The sequence below is a fragment of the Gymnoscopelus microlampas genome (assembly GCF_963454915.1).
Source record: "Gymnoscopelus microlampas genome assembly, chromosome: 22".
NCBI classification, from domain to species: domain Eukaryota; kingdom Metazoa; phylum Chordata; class Actinopteri; order Myctophiformes; family Myctophidae; genus Gymnoscopelus; species Gymnoscopelus microlampas.
The window spans coordinates 37,752,867-37,769,955 of NC_139959.1; the positions used below are offsets into that span (position 1 = coordinate 37,752,867).

Here is a 17,089-nt window from a genome sequence, read left to right on the forward strand (position 1 = left end):
CCGGATGGTGGTCCGCGGACCCGACGTTGGTCTTGGTGAGGGGTTCTTTTTTTTTCTTTTCAACTTTATTTTACAGTTTTTATGTTATAAACATGTACATAGGCATAGCATATCATACAAAAAGATCACCCTAACCCTAACCCTAAAGGGGGAGGGTTAGAAAATTACAAATCAAAACACAATTTTAGACAGAGATACCTCTCCTCATTTCTATACAAGTAAGACGCGCGAACGCGGGAAGCGAACGCAGCTGTAAAACTAGAAAAAGTGCTCCTCGGAGCACAGGTCTCCGCCAGGTCAGGTAGGTTATTGTGGCCTCCTGGTGGCGCTATAATAGGCCAATGTGAAAAGTGTGGAATTTCTTCTTAGGCCTTTCAATGGGACACTGCATTTATGATTTGAGGCATTTTGTTCCAAAAATCTACAAAGGGACTCCAAGCTAAGACAAAATTCTTGCGGGCTATACACACTATATAAGTTTCTCAAGAAGAAAATAACTTATTTTAGCCATTGCGAAAAAGAGGGTGCTTTATCGGACTTCCAATTAAAGAGAAAATCAGTCTACGAGCTAATAAGGAGGCAAATGCCAAAGCGTTTGCTTGTGGAGATGTGTTATTAGGGGGAGTTATGCCAAAAATGGCTGCGTGAAAAGAAAGAGTTATACTAGTCTGTTCCACACATATGGGAGAATACTTCAAATATTTGTCCCCAGTAGGTATTGAGGGAGGGGCACGTCCAGAACATATGATATGGCCCAATGAAGCTGGGGTCTGCCGCGACCCCCACAAATAATAAATAATGAACTGCGTTTACGAGGCGTTTTGAGCTTGTAGATTGGCTATTTTCAAATTTGTTGCCTATCTCTTATATTATTTGACAATTTGGCCAATGTTTGACCAGTTTTGATAGCATATTACTTTAATAGTCTTTTTTTATTTCTTTCTGTTTATTTTTTTTGGTATTAAAAAGGTTTTGAAAGTCCTTAAATTTTCACTCACTGTCCCCTGGGTAACCCCCCCCCCCCCCCCCCCCAAAAAAAAAATCATGTGGGGGGGACCCCCCTGGTGGTCCCGACCCACAGGTTGAGAACCACTGGTCTAGGCCGACGTCACTGACGTCACCACGCATCCGCCCCGTGGCGTCATCACGCATCCATGCCCAAACAACATTCAGGAAAAAGCCACGTTGACGAGAGAGAGAGAGAGACGCTACGATCACTTCTACTATCAATACTTACAACCACCAGATCCCACTGAACAGATCGATCTGTTGATCTATAGATCCCTGTGTTGTCAGACATGTCATCACCGCCCAGCGACAAGATGGAGACCAAGGCAGGACACGCACCTGCAGGTATAGAAACATTTATGTTTAATGTTTACCTAGTAGCCATGGATCCACACGACGGTCGTCTGTGTCATGTATGAACTTCAACCTGGTGTTTGGACTTTCTCCTTTCTTGTCCCGTACATCTTCATAAATGTTCAGATTCCAAATATAAAGTTCGTACCCCATGGCCACGGATGTTACAATTATGTACGGGCCCTCAGAAGTACCCGTATCTTCCGTATTGTTCAATAAAAAAGCATTTTAATCCGACAGGTGGCCATTTTCTCATAGTTATAATGTATCAGAGAGTGCAATACACTTCCCAACCGATAGGATTGCGTGGTTGAAAGCGTATGGAGAAAAAAATAATGACCACCAATTGGATTAAAATGCTTTTTATTGAACAATACGGAAGATAAGGGTACTTCTGAGGGCCCGTACATAAATGTAACATCCGTGGCCATGAGGTAAGCACTTTATATTTGAAATCTGAATGTTTATGTAGATGTACGGGCCAAAAAGGGAGAAAGTGCAAACACCAGGTTGAAGTTCATCCATGACTGACAGTCACGTACCAGAGCGGGCTAATGTTTACCAAACCTTCATAAACGTGGCCTGTTTGTTTGATTACAGTCACACATATTAATACCGTGACAACGTGACATGATGAAAGCTTTGCATATAAGAGTTTGTCCTAGCCTGTAGGCTCTATACCTGTATTTGTGTTGTGATTTATTGAGACGGTAATGTTTGATTGTTTGATTGCATGATGGTTGCAATGTTGGATGGATTAAAGTGATCTCAGTCGCCACGACATGATTTCAGTCATTTGGATTCTACACAAGTCTTTCATGGAAAAATGTCGTGGACCGAAAATAGCAGATATACAAGCTTGTAGATCTGCTCTTTTCGGTTTTTAGTCATTTTAAGATGAAAGTGAAACTGAAAGAGTAATAGAAATGTTCAATCTAGCAACAGATTATATTGAAGAGTGTTTGAATTCGTCAAACTAGCTATAGAATGCATGTTCAGAAGCAGCTTCCATAAAACCCTAATGGTCTCAGATATTTCATAAAAGCAAGCAAGCAAGCCAGTTTAGAACAATATGAACAAACAAAACATCATGAATGGATTCTACATGTTGTGCTGATTGTTTAGGAAACAACAGTTTTCTATAAGCTTTAACCATGTGGTTGACTTATACTGGGACTAGTCGTGGCCATTGCAGGTGATTTGTCAATTGTCACAAATATTGGCCTGTGTTTTTCAACCTGCCTTTAACCTTTTATTTTAACCAGTAGGCGAAACAGCCATTGATTGAGACCAAGTCTCTTTTTGCAAGTCTGCACTGGGCCAAGAGGCAGACATACATGTCACAGATTCACATATATGTGTGTAAATAGACATTAGTGTTTCTCAAACTTTTTCATATCAAGGACCCCCACATCAATATGTATTTGGCCGCGGACCGCCATCTGAAAATATTTAATGCCAGGGGACCCCCCAATACAAGATTTGTGCTCATTATGTGTTGTGAGCTTGTAGATGAGCTATTTTCAAATAGCCGTCATACAGTATATTAGGGTTCAAGTGCTTAGACTGATTTTTATGCTGTATTAACTCATTTATCTGGGGACCCCCTGGCACCCCTTCGAGGACCCCTGGGGGACCGTCTTCGGACCCCACTTTGAGAACCACTGCTTCATTTAAACAGTAAATACATTGAGACAAAAAAGTCTCAAGAAGTTAGTACTGTATATGCATGCATGGCCAAGAGGCAGAAATGTTACTCACATGTGTGTATACAGTATATGTGTGTGTGTATATATATATATATATATATATATATATATATATATATATATATATATATATGAGACATTTACAGTAGAAAACTCCATGACCACCGAATGCCACACATGACGTGATGACGCCACATGCATGTGGTCATGATGATTGGCATTTGCATGTTATTTCTTATTTGTTGCAGATATTCTTGGACATAATTGCCGAATGTGTAATTTCTCTGCACTTGCTGAAGTGTGTGTGTGTGGTCTTCCTGATGTTGTGAGGACCACAAGTGTAGTACAATTTGAGAAATAGACATAGTGACTTTTTTTTGGTGGAGTTAGGCATACAATTAGGAAAAATGCAGGTTAACTTAAGGCTTTATGGTTGGAGTTATGTCTTGATTTATACTTGGTCACATGCCCATATCAGCTCAGTGGCCTTGTGGTTAAGGGTGTCCGCCTGGACCCTGAGATTGGGAGGTTCGATCCCTGGCCGAGTCATATCAAAGACTATAAAAACGGGACCCGATGCCTCCCTGCTTGGCACCCAGCATCAAGGGTTGGATTGGTATGTCCCTGCGACATACTAATGTCATGTCTAGAGGCGGTGTATACGTCTTGTACATCAAGCTGCCTCATGCTACAGAAACAGGAGATAGGCTCCTGCCCCTATGGGCCTCATGTCTTGGCAAGGCTTACCTTACATGCCCACACCATGCACCAAAAATAGCCAATCTGTTAGCATGATCGGCTGTTTTCGTCTTCAGGCTTGTTTGCGCTTCAGGTTAAGAATGGCAAAAGAAAAGTGGCATTCATAAAATCCCTGTCCTTAAATAGTTGGATGTCCTCGCAAAACCTGGGTGTGTGAGCTGTTGCGACAGAACATGGATCGCAGCATGTTTGCGGTCACGCCCCACGCAGTTCTTAACAGCACGACACATAATGTCAGCGCTGTAAATGTCCAGATCTGTTTGCACTTCATCCGTCATGGTGCTCATATATAATACCAGGCCTCACACGTCTCTGTGCTGCAGCATTATACATGTCTAACCCATTCAATCTGGGAGGCGGGAACGCACACTGTCTAATTTTAGAGCTCTAGCTATAACCATTATATTATACTTTGGGCTATTCAAAAATAGCAGATCTACAAGCTTGTAGCGCAGCACCAAGTGCTGTGCTACAATCTTGTAGATCTGCTATTTTTGTGAAAAAACTTGAAAATGTGTGCAAAACTTTGAATATATAGTTTTTTTTTAAAGCGAACATTTTTAACTCAAATCTTTGCTTCTGGGGTATTCTACAAATGTCTTCTAAATCCTAACAGTTAAAAAAACAACTTATGTTGCTATAATATCAGTGGTTCTCAAACTTTTTCATGTCAAGGACCCCCAAAACAATATGCATTTGTCCACGGACCCCCAGAAGCAAAGATTTTAGTTGAAAATGTATATAGTCAAAGATTTGCACACACTTTCACAAGTTTAAAAAAAAAAAAAATAGCAGATCCACAAGCTCATAGTGCTTGTAGATCTACAAGCCATGCGCTTGTATATTTGCTATTTTTGAATCGCCAAAGAAGTCTAAAGTGACACAGATGCGTTCCCGGATTGAATGAGCTAAATGTCTACATGTTTGCACACTAGCTATCAGGTGGTTCTAACTAGCAGGCCTAACACGGCGTCTCTCTCTGTGTTGCAGGTTGTCTACATGTGCTTTGATAACGGATAAGGTGTACGTGGACATAGCTAAAGTAGGCCAGCACTGTGTAAGATAATCACTTCTACGATAAGAGAGAGAACCCTATGATCCATGCTGGCAGGACATGCACTGCACTTATATCTGTCATTTTTTACATACAGTACGTGGTTCTCAAACCTTTTCATGTCAAGGAGTCAGAGCTCCAAAATGATATGTATTTGACCAATGATGTGATTTGCCTCTGCTATTTGTCAAAAATAGCAGATCTACGTGAGCTTGGCTCCTGAGTGCAGCCATCTTTTGCGCACATGCACGCAAACATCTGTCTAGTGTCCAGCACCAGTGCACCTTACATTTAGTCTATGTGTGTGTGTGTGTCCACAGTATGTGTGGGTGCACCTCAATTACAGTATATGCTGTTGCACCTGAAAAGGTTAGGCACACCACAGTGCAACCAACTAAAAGGTTAGTCTGGAGCCCTGGGATTATGTGTATATAAAACATTTAAAAAAACCACACCAGGAGGACCCTTAATAACTTTATCCGATTTCAGAAATTGAGAAAATAAGTTACCGATCTACAAACCTTTCTACTGTATGTGACAATAAAGTTGCAACGTGACACGTTATTGCCTCATATATCCGCTATTTTCATTGAACTTTTGCCCCCCGGTGTGGGACGCATTGCAAGGCCGGGTTCATGTGGTAAATAATGAGAATTAAGGTTACACCACGTTGCTTTCATATGACTAAATGGCTGAGGGTAGGGAGGGATGTGACCTACTGAGCATGTCAACTATAGTGCTTTTGTTTTGTTAGCTCTCCAAGTGTGTGTGTGTGTGTGTGTGTGTGTGTGTGTGTGTGTGTGTGTGTGTGTGTGTGTGTGTGTGTGTGTGTGTGCGTGCGTCTGTGTAGGGATGCAAATTATCGATTAAATTGATAGATGTTTCACCTTATCTATCAATCAATCATGGTTTTAACTGATAAGCGGCGATTTTCCTGAGAAAATGCATTTACTACTAGTACTGCATAGTTAACAGTAGCATCTGAGATAGGCAATGCTGAAACATTTTGTACCCCCAGAGGAAAAGATATGAGTCAAAAATGTTCACTTTTTAGATTTTTCAAAAATAGCAGATCTACAAGCGGCACAAAGTGACCTGCTGTGAGCTTGTAGATCTGCTATTTTTGAATAGCCAAAGTGTAAAATAATGGTTATAGCTAAAGTCTAAAATGACAGATGCTTTTCCTGGTCTTCATGGGTTAATGATAGATGAATCAACAGTGTATTAATTGTGAACATCCCTACTTTGTGTTATAGTGAAGGCAGGAGGCATGAGGATAGTGCAGAAACACCAGCCGACTGCCCCAGAACCCCCCCCACCCGTCAAATCTGCTGAGGACGACGATGACGAGGAATACGAGACCAGCAGCAGGTACTGTAAACACACACACAAAGTCTCACACACACACACACACACACACACACACACACACACACACACACACACACACACACACACACACACACACACACTTTACACCTAAAGCCGAAATTAGCCGATCTACAAGCTCACAACTCGATGCTTCGTGAGCTTGTAGATCGGCTATTTTCGGTGCATGACACAGACATCCAACTAAGGCCTAACTCCAACCATAATAGTATGTTCACACGGGCAGATTAAAAGATGCAAAGCTACAAAAATACACTGCATCTTTGTCGCTGTGTCGCTTTGTACCTGGGTTGCTCAACGCAGTCGCTGACGTGCGTTCATCGGAGCTACAGTTGTAGTTTTGTATCTTTGTATCTGGAAGTTGAACCCAGCTCATGAATTTGTAGCTTTGTATCTTTGTCGCTAGAGCTACAAACATCGGATGTATCTTTGTATCTTCATGTCGCTGGTTCCCATTGAAAATGAATGGTAGCGTGTAGCTTTGTATCTGCCCGTGTGAACGCACCATCACCCTTACACCTTCCCAAATCAGCTTATTTTTATTTGTATGCATTAACCATAAAACAACCATATCTCTTGTGAGGACCTGTCTATCAAATTCTGCTATACTTGTGGGTACATTTGGCCCTCGCAAGTAGACACACACACACACACACACGCACACGCACACGCACACACAGCAGTGACAGTGAACCTTGTTTCAACAGCTTGTGTTTTGTTTACATGTGGACAGTTCAGATCAGGACCACCTCTACAATCTAGCGGCCCACTGTCATCTGTCACTGAGTTTGGCAAGGCGTTTATTTGTAGAGACACATCTGAACGGCAGTGCAATTCAGTGTGCTTTTACATAAAACAAGAAAAAGAAACACTGACACGTTATTGCAGGAATAGCGGAGTTGTTGCAGACCTGTAGTTTAATGGGAGTTTGTCCTAGATATGTGGTGCAAAACTGATCGCTACTGATGCACACACACACACACACACACACACACACACACACACACACACACACACACACACACACACACACACACACACACACACACGTAGAAGGATGTAGTGTCAGTCCATGGCAATTGTCATGTGATGTCTGCGATGCTGCTTAATTGTCTAAACAACATAATTACTGTAATTGCAGCATTACCTCTAAACAACCCCTAATCAACCATGTTTCTTCAGTGGTGGAAAGCAAGTACTTGTACACTACTTATGTACTGTAGGCTACTTGAGCACAATTTTAAGGTCTTTTTTTTTAATGTATCTTACTTGAGTAGTCTGTTTATGTTAGACTTTTGCTTGTACTCCACTACATTTCAGACTAAAATGTTGTACCTTTTTATTCCACTACAACCGCCGTCTCCCCAGCTCTTTAACGAACAGAAAATCTATTTTCAGGTGGGTTGCCAATGTCAGCCAATCAGGAGAGATTACCATTTATCAGCTATTTTTATAATAGTGTTCCAGTTCCAAATTTGTCTGTTCATGTTTTTGTGTCACCACTTCCATTTCCACTTGTTTAGCCTGTATCCTGTATGAATTCTCTCTCCTGATTGAATAAAATTGGTATCCTGACCTGAAAATCTATTTTATGTGTATTAAAGAGCTGGAGAGACATGGAGACTCCTGTTACTGAACAAACACTCTATAGCTATCAGAGTATAGAGCTGAAATCACTTATTTTAACTTAATAAATTCACTTACTGCACCTTTTTTAGTGAGAAAGAACTTCCGCACACCCAGATGAGTTACTTTGGTGCGTAGATGACAAACAGTAGATGAGATTAATGATAAAAGATACCCGCTCACTGTCTGTCACTTGCACGTTCATAGAGAGGTTATTTAATGTGACGCAATGTTACGGTCGTGTGGCATCATGACTGAGGAAGATCCACACGACCCAAATGTTGCTTCACATTAACTCATTCACTCCGGGAACGCATCTCTGTCATTTTAGATTTCTTTGGCTATTCAAAAATAGCAGATCTACAAGCGCATAGCGTGGCACCGAGTGCCGTGCTATGAGCTTGTAGATCTGCTATTTTTGAAAAATCATGACATTTTTTCAAATCTTTGAATATATATATTTGTAAAGCATTTGTAACTCAAATCTTTGCTTCTGGGGGTCCCTGGAACTAAACATTTTGAGATGGGGGTCTGCGGCCAAATAGACTACATACTGTATAATTTTTCGGGGTCCTTGACATAAAAAAGTTTTAGAACCACTGACATAAAATATGTTGTTCCAGGGACCCCCAGAAGCAAAGATTTCAGTTAGAAATGTCTTCAAAAATATATGTATTCAAAGATTTGCACACACTTTCACGATTTTTCAAAAATAGCAGATCTACAAGGCCGTAGAGCGGCACTCTGTGCCACGCTATGAGCTTGTAGATCTGCTCTTTTTGAATAGCCAAAGAAATCTAAAATGACACTGATGCGTTCCCAGATTGAATGGGTTAAATAATCTCTTGAACGTGCAATTGGGAGTGTGCAGGTAACTTTTATCATTGATCTCACTTACTGGCCTGCACCTTTAAAAAATATTATTGTTTATTATTATAATAATAATAATTTATTGTTGAAGTCATCCTGTAGGTAAAGTTATTGTCACAGAGCTTTTGTCGGTGTGTCTCAATCATGAATAAGATAATGGGTGTTTGTGTTGTAACATAGTCTTTGTGTACTGTGAGCTTGTAACTCAGGGGGCTGAGTTATAATGTGAGTTTATGCAGGTGGCTAGTTCCCATGATAGGGTGGGTGGGTGTGTGTGTGTGTGTGTGTGTGTGTGTGTGTGTGTGTGTGTGTGTGTGTGTGTGTGTGTGTGTGTGTGTGTGTGTGTGTGTGTGTGTGTGTGTGTGTGTGTGTGTGTGTGTGTGTGTGTGTGTGTGTGTGTGTGTGTGTGTGTGTGTGTGTGTGTGTGTGTGTGTACTGGGAATATAGAATGTTTTGTTCCTGTGTGTGGAATTGATTCCAAAGTTGTTCAGAATTGTAAATCAATAGCGCTCTGGCTTATCAATTGTCCTATTGATTCTAGCGGGACGTGATGTTATGTCTGAAGAGCTGAGAGTCATGTCATTGAAATCACACCGCTGGCACAAATATGTCATTATAATAAAGCTTCTGTTGAATTTCTTGCGAATTACCCGTAAAAGTCTTTACATAAATTGGAACAAATGTAATGGCTCGCATTTTGCTGCAATGTTACGCATCAGTTGAAGCTGTTCTACACCAAATCTCTTCTGTGAGATTGTAGATCTGCTATTTTTGACGAATGTTCCACCCCATAATAGGCGGGGGGAGGGGGGCTGTGTTTTAAGTGGTTAATGAAAGTGACAGAGGGCCCCAGATTAGAACCAATTTGCCAACAACTACCAATAACAGAAAAGAATCAATAGTGGGATCAATAAGGAATCTAATCGGGATCGATAAGGGGATGGAAATACATTTTTAAAAAATGGACGGTCCCCGTCCCAAGTGCTGAAGGAAGTCCTGTCCACGCAAACACACTAAGCTAAATGATTACATTGCATGTTCCTCCTCTAGCATGGCATGTTGTTGGGGCCCTTTATTAAAAATACATTCTGTCTCTGGCTGAAAGTCACGGTAGAGTACTGTAGTATCAAATGACTGTAACATCCATTTAGTTTGTACTTGATCCCCTGCTCTATTCTTTGGATCCAACAACAGAAAAGACAAAGCAGGAGACCTGTAAGTGGAAGGTGAAGGTAGGCAGATAATGAGAACAAAAAGCTCTCTCAAGGTTGGCCTAGTTTTCCTGGGTCAAGGCTAGAGAGAGAGCATACAACCACCTTAAAGACGACTATATCTACCGACTGATCTTTTTTGGGGGCTTTTTTGCCTTCATTTGGATAGTACAGTGGAGAATGACAGGAAACGGGTAGAGGGTTCGGGAATCGAACCCGTGACTCGTTGTCAGGTCGCATTAGAGCCCGTTATGTAGTATGCGCCTTAACCACTACTAGGCCATCGGTTTTCCCATGTTTAAATGACAGCAGTCATTACTTTAACCCATTAAGACCTGGAACGCATCTGTGTCACTTTAGATTTCTTTGGCTATTAAAAAATAGCTGATATACAAGCTCATAGCGTGGCACCGAGTGCCGCGCTATGAGCTTGTAGATCTGCTATTTTTTTTTTATCGTGAAAATTTGTGCAAATCTTTGAATATATATTTTAATTTTTTTAAAGCGTTAGGATTTAGAAAACCTTTTATCGGCCTCAGGTCTTAAAAGCTACCAGTTAATAAGGTCTATCAGATAAAACATCATCTAGGGATGTATAGCAATAAATCACAACTAGATTCCCCCTTTTCTACCATTCATTGTTATTAAGTGAAGATGGACAGGAAAGAGGGAGAGATAGATGGGGAGAGACAAGCAGCAAAGGTCGTCGGGAACGGGACTCGAACTTGCGGCGTGCTGTCAGGCTACGTTAGAGCCTCAGTGCCCCGGACTGCTAAGTCAGCGATCCTGGCCATGTTTTTATGGTTTTGTTCCACCTTTGCTTTGGCAATACAAACATGTTTTCTCTTGCCAATAAAGCCCTTTGAATTGGAGAGAGAGAGAGAGCGAGCAAGCGTGCAGGAGAGGGGGGAGAGAGAGAGAGCTGTACTGTACTGTATGTTGTTTCCTGTGTGTTGGAGGGTTGCCATGGGTGTGGCTGGGATCCCAACTTGAGAGAACATGCATTTCCTCATTTTTTCCCTGCAATGCTTTGTGGGATATGGAGTCATAATTTATACCTCCAAAAAAACAAATATCTCCATGACTGCCTCTGCTATGCTAAAGCCAAACATACCATCACTGCTGCAGAGAGGGTATTCTAAGACAGTGGTTCTCAAACCTATTCATGTCAAGGACCCCCAAATTGACACTTATTAGCCCGCGCCCCGTGGACCCCCATTTGAAAAGATATACCAGGGACCCCCACAAGAGAAGATTTTGACGTCTCTAGCAGTGATTCTCAACCATTTTAATTTCAAGGACCCCCAGTTTGACATGTATTAGGCTATGGACCCCCATTTAATGGCATTTCTATCTCTGGGACCCCAAAGTGTGTGTGAATGTAAGGCACATTGTAAAACACTTTGGATAAAGGTGCTAAAAAATGCACCATTTACTTATTTATTGAGGTTTTACCTTTTTATTACTGACAATAATAAATAATACTGGCATTCCGATCATAGTAAGCATTTTGGCTCATTCATGTTTTTTTCCCAAAAGTTGTGGACAAGAGTGCTGGTAAATGTCAGACGTATGTGTTTATGTAAAACCTTTATGAAGAGAGGTCTTGCTCTTTCCATAAGAAGAAACATACTATACTGTAGTGGCCGACAGTAACTAAGTACAGTCTCTGTACCTTATTTAGTTATTTACTTTAGAAAACTATTGTTATTCAGTGTTTCCCCCTAGGATTAGGGATGCCACGATCCGATTTTCAGATCGGATGTCGGCTCGATATCAGCCAAAAAACGTGGATCGGATTGCAGCGAAAAAGACCGATCCAAACGCTCCGATCCAAGCACTCCATTCCAGTAGTCCGGTCCACCACTTCTATCCAGCACTTTTTTTCTAGCACGTTAGATCCAGCAGGCATCAGCATGCAGACTGGAGCCCTACATGCCCGTCGGGACCCGACCAGGGCCCAGCCGTTTCTGTATTTGACCGTCGGGCCCAGGGCCGGGCTCGGACTCACAGACCCCATTATATTAATAAGGTAAACATTTTGTCTCAGCAGCATGTGCGCTATAGCTTGAAGGAGGGGGCTGTGTGGGAGACAGAACCCTACAGTCTATGGGGCAGAGAGACCGTATCTTAGCAACACTGAAAGCGCTAACTCTCATTGGTCGTGTTCTGAGGGCTTTTCCAGACACCCAACTCCCAAAGCTCAGTGACAGTCACACACACACTGCAACGAGAGGGAGAGAGAGAGAGCAGAGTGGAAGCAGGACAGCAGAATCACCATAATTTCTTAAATAAATCGCCCCGTCATTCATATTGATTCCCCGATCTCATAATATGGAACAAAGTGTGTCCCGTATCAGTTCAATATGGGACGCGTCTTTTAGTTCCCAAAAACGGGACGATTCCGTATCTTACGGGACGGTTTGGTAACCCTACGCGGCAAGCTGACCATTATCAATGCCTGATTTTCTTTCCAAGCCAGTGCCAGCTACAATGCAAAATCCCAAGTCACCAGAAGTGTGTGTGGAATTATGCTGCGAGGACGTAAGATCATTCCCAACGGTGGCTGGAGGACGATTTCTTACTTTTTATAGTGTGATGTGTGTGTGTGTTCTTGACTTTCTTGTGGCTTTGTTTTTATCCAAGCGCAGCTGAGAGTGCAGCAGTAAAAGCGCACGCTCAAACATTATTAATAATAATAAATAAATAAAAAGTCTTCGGGTCGGGCTCGAGTTGTGTATTTTAGATGTGAGTTGGGGGGGGGGCTCCGAGTGTTCCCACTAAGGAAAGTAGGCTTTCAGCATCTTAAAACCGTCTTTGTTTTGGTGAGCAGCGAAAGCGTATTTTTTATTTTTTACTAGAGACGAGAGGCTGCGCAGCCTCTGCACTGCCGGCAACGGCTGAAAAGTAAAATTGAAAATATAGCTGCAAGCAGCGATAATACGGGGCCAGTGAATAGAGAGAGAGAGAGACATGGAAACGGAATAGATTGAAGAGAGAGAGAGAGAGTGACATGGAAACAATAGATTGATGAGAGAGAGAGATGGAAACATAATGGTTTGATTGGACATCTCAACCTACTGCCATTAACAGGATTCGAACTCTCAACCTTCAGACTAATAGGCTGCAACACTACCTATAGTGCTATAGCTTTGTCCAGGCTGATATTGTCTGTTGAAGATCATAAACTCTTGCCTTCTTTCATGAACCAAGCCCCTGTTTCACTAACACTAAGATCACTCGTTCACAAGCCATTTACCAATGAAGAAATTGTACATCTCCTCAGAACCAAAACTAGTGAAAGTAGCCGATCTACAAGCTCACAAACCATGAAAAGTTGTGAGATTGTAGATCAGCTATTTTCAGAATGAAGTATGTCATACGTTGAAAAAACGTACTCTCAAATAAGCATTTCAGGTTATCTTAACCATTTGCATATGTATTCATTGATACAGTCATGTTGTTTGCAATTCAACTTAAATTAAGTCTGCATCAAGTGAGGCTTGAACTGGCAACCTTGAGATTGTGAGGCATTCATTTAAGGGAGACACCATTGGCCCAACAGACAAGTAACTGTGAAAAAGGAGATCACACAGATGATACAGTTTCACGCAAATAGCTGAAAAATCCTGGGTTTAAGTGTTTTTCAAACTGTTCAAAATTGCGGACAATCTAAGGGCGGCACTTACTGGTCAAATCGATACGTGTGTTCCTCATGAGTCAAGGCACATGTGTAAGCAAGTTTCACGACTTTCGGCCAAACGAGGCATGACTTATGCCTGTTTAAAGTCTGCCTTTTCAAAAAATTGCTATAGCGCCCCCTTTTGGCCAATTGGAGTAAGATTGGTTTCAGTGATATTTGGAATGACCCTGTACATTTCTGCAAAGTTTCAAAGAAATGTGAGTCTGCATGTATGTTTTAGGCACAGATGAATAATTTTCATAAAACTGTAATAGTTAAAATCTATCTCCTCCTGGGATTTTTGAGCAATCTGCACGAAACGTTTACCACTTGAACTTTGGACCTCTGCCTACAAAAATTTCCAACGGATTTTCCATAAGTGAAAAAATGCAGAAGTTAGGAGCCAATGACTGTTTTTCATATAATTCAAAATGGTGGGAGATCTAAAGGTCAGAGGTCAAAAGTCAGACCACGAAAGTTGTCAGGCATGAAGAGACGCATGTGTGTATCGAAGTTTCATGGTTATAGGTCAAACAGGGCATGAGTTGTACCTGTTCAAAGTTGGCACTTTCAATTGAGTGCTATTGCGCCACCCTTTGACGAATGAGTGTGAGAATTATTTCTTGGTAGTTTTTCATGAGCATCTACCATATGGCCGAGTTTCGTAAAAAGCGTATGCACGGTTAAGCCAGAACTGGCAAAAACAAGTATTTTTCAAACTGCTCAAAATTGCGGAAAATCTAAGGGCGGAGCTTAATGGTCAAATCGATACGTGTGTTCCTCATGAGTCAAGGCACATGTGTAAGCAAGTTTCACGACTTTCGGCCAAACGAGGCATGACTTATGCCTGTTTAAAGTCTGCCTTTTCAAAAAATTGCTATAGCGCCCCCTTTTGGCCAATTGGAGTAAGATTGGTTTCAGTGATATTTGGAATGACCCTGTACATTTCTGCAAAGTTTCAAAGAAATGTGAGTCTGCATGTATGTTTTAGGCACAGATGAATAATTTTCATAAAACTGTAATAGTTAAAATCTATCTCCTCCTGGGATTTTTGAGCAATCTGCACGAAACGTTTCACACTTGAACTTTGGACCACTTTCTACAAAAATTTCCAACGGATTTTCCATAAGTGAAAAAATGCAGAAGTTGGGAGCCAATGAATGCTTTTCATATAATTCAAAATGGTGGGAGATCTAAAGGTCAGAGGTCAAAAGTCAGAGTGTGAAAGTTGTTCAGCATGAGGAGACGCATATGTGTATCCAAGTTTCATGGCTGTAGGTCAAACAGGGCATGAGTTGTACCTGTTCAAAGTTGGCATTTTTCAATTGAGTGCTATAGCGCCACCTTTTGACAAATGAGTGTGAGAATTATTTCTTGATCGTTTTTCATGACCATCTACCATATGGCCGAGTTTCGTAAAAAGCGACTGCACGGTTCAGCCAGAACTGCGAAAAGTGGCAGAAGAAGAAGTGACAGAATAATGCGAATAACAATACGTGTCCAGAGCAGAGCTCTGGCCCCGTAATAACTGGGTTTTCAGTTGCTGAAAAACCCTCGACTTGGAGCGCATCTGTGTCACTTTTTGATTTGAGCTAAAAAGCATTATTTTACACTTTGACTATTCAAAATAGCAGATCTACAAGCTACAAGCTTGTAGATCTGCTATTTTTGAAAAATCCAGAAAATGTGGGCAAATCTTTGAATATATATATTGTTTTAAAGCGAACATTTTTTAACTCAAATCTTTGCTTCTGGGGGTCCCAGGAACACATATTTTTAAGATGGGGGTCCGCGGCCAAATACATATCATTTTGGGGGTCCTTGACATGAAAAAGTTCGAGAACCACTGATATAGAAACATACGTTTTTTCAGAATACTGTTGGGAATTGGAAGACATTCGTAGAATCGGTCTCAGGTCTTAATGGGTTAAACTTGGTCTCAGTAAAAATGAACTTCTCAGGTGCAGTATAGTGACTGGGCATAAATTATGTTTATACATGTTTTAGCAAATTCCACATAAACAACCATGAGGCAGAACAAGGCAGAAAGAGCCAGCTGGTTAGTCAGTCAGGGACCAATCAGAAGGCTGACAATGGGTCGATTCTTCCTCTCTCTCCTCGTGATACTCATCCTCTCCATTACCTCTTTCCTTGTTTTTTATCACAATTCTCTCTCTCTCTGCTGTAATGCCTATACCTTCCTATCCTTTCATCACCTGTCTGTCTCTCTCCTCACTGTAAACCTGTCTGTCTCTCTCCTCCTCACTGTAACTCTATCTGTCTCTCTCCTTCACTGTAACCCTATCTGTCTCTCTCTCCTCACTGTAACCTTATGTCTCTCTCCCTGTTGAAAATGTCCATCATGGTAAATCAGATCCAGGATTGACTGGTTGGGAGAGACAGGTTGTTCTCCTGACACCTGCCTCCTCAACGCTCCACTGACTGCTGCCAACCTCAAAATGTATCCATACATACCTGTGTGTGTGTGTGTGTGTGTGTGTGTGTGTGTGTGTGTGTGTGTGTGTGTGTGTGTGTGTGTGTGTGTGTGTGTGTGTGTGTGTGTGTGTGTGTGTGTGTGTGTGTGTGTGTGTGTGTGTGTGTGTGTGTGTGTGTTACCATACTTGTCTGCACAAGTATACTAGAATTTGAGAAATAGACGTCAGGACCGTTTTCCTGGTCCTCACAAGAAAAATTGTAGACCGGGAACCCCTATACGGAACTACCTTTCAATCCGGGACCCTCTTTTGGGGTTGTTGTTGTTGTTGTTGCTATGTACAGTATATAGCAACATACATTTTTTTTGTAATTTTTTAATAAATATTTGAAGTTTTTCTGAAAACCTAAGTCAGGATTTAGAAAGGCGTTTTTTGAATCGGCCTCAGGTCTAAATGGGTTAAAGGAGAATTCCGGTCATTTTAAGTGTTATGTTTGATGTGTGTCAAATCACTTACCAACGTAGGAATGAAAATCGCGTAACTCCACAGAGCCCCCTATCGACCCCCACCGTTGTCATTATAGGAGGATATAGGATAGCCCAAATTCGCCTATTTTAACCAATGCAAAGTCTGTTTTTTTGCTTCTAGTACTCATTGTTGAGTCCCATGATAATGTAACAGGCGCTAAAACTCCCGACAAGCTAACGGCTAATAACAAACGAGCTAACGCTGGGGCTGCTTATCTCTCTGCATGGCAGCCCCAGGTTGCCAGGTCGGGAGAGAAACCAGCAACCAGCATTAGCTCGTTCTGTTATTAGCCGTTAGCTTGTCGGGAGTTTTAGCGCCTGTTACATTATCATGGGACTCAACAATGAGTACTAGAAGCAAAAAAACAGACTTTGCATTGGTTAAAATAGGCGAATTTGGGCTATCCTATATCCTCCTATAATGACAACGGTGGGGGTCGATAGGGGGCTCTGTGGAGTTACGCG

At 41.6% G+C, this 17,089-nt stretch overlaps 2 protein-coding genes across 2 annotated transcripts in view; one reads left to right on the top strand and one right to left on the bottom strand.

Moving 5' to 3' along the window:
* Positions 1 to 17,089, bottom strand: part of mtmr6 (myotubularin related protein 6) — a 703,086-nt gene that overhangs the window by 484,981 nt on the left and 201,016 nt on the right. The window lies entirely within an intron of this gene.
* The window catches only part of dap (death-associated protein), a 33,847-nt gene continuing 17,925 nt past the window's right edge, over positions 1,168 to 17,089 (top strand). Inside the window, exons 1-2 of the mRNA XM_084049176.1 lie at positions 1,168 to 1,353; positions 6,141 to 6,255. Of these exons, the coding sequence (XP_083905302.1) occupies positions 1,299 to 1,353; positions 6,141 to 6,255 (170 nt within the window). The 5' untranslated portion in view covers positions 1,168 to 1,298. The remainder of the gene's footprint in view (positions 1,354 to 6,140; positions 6,256 to 17,089) is intronic.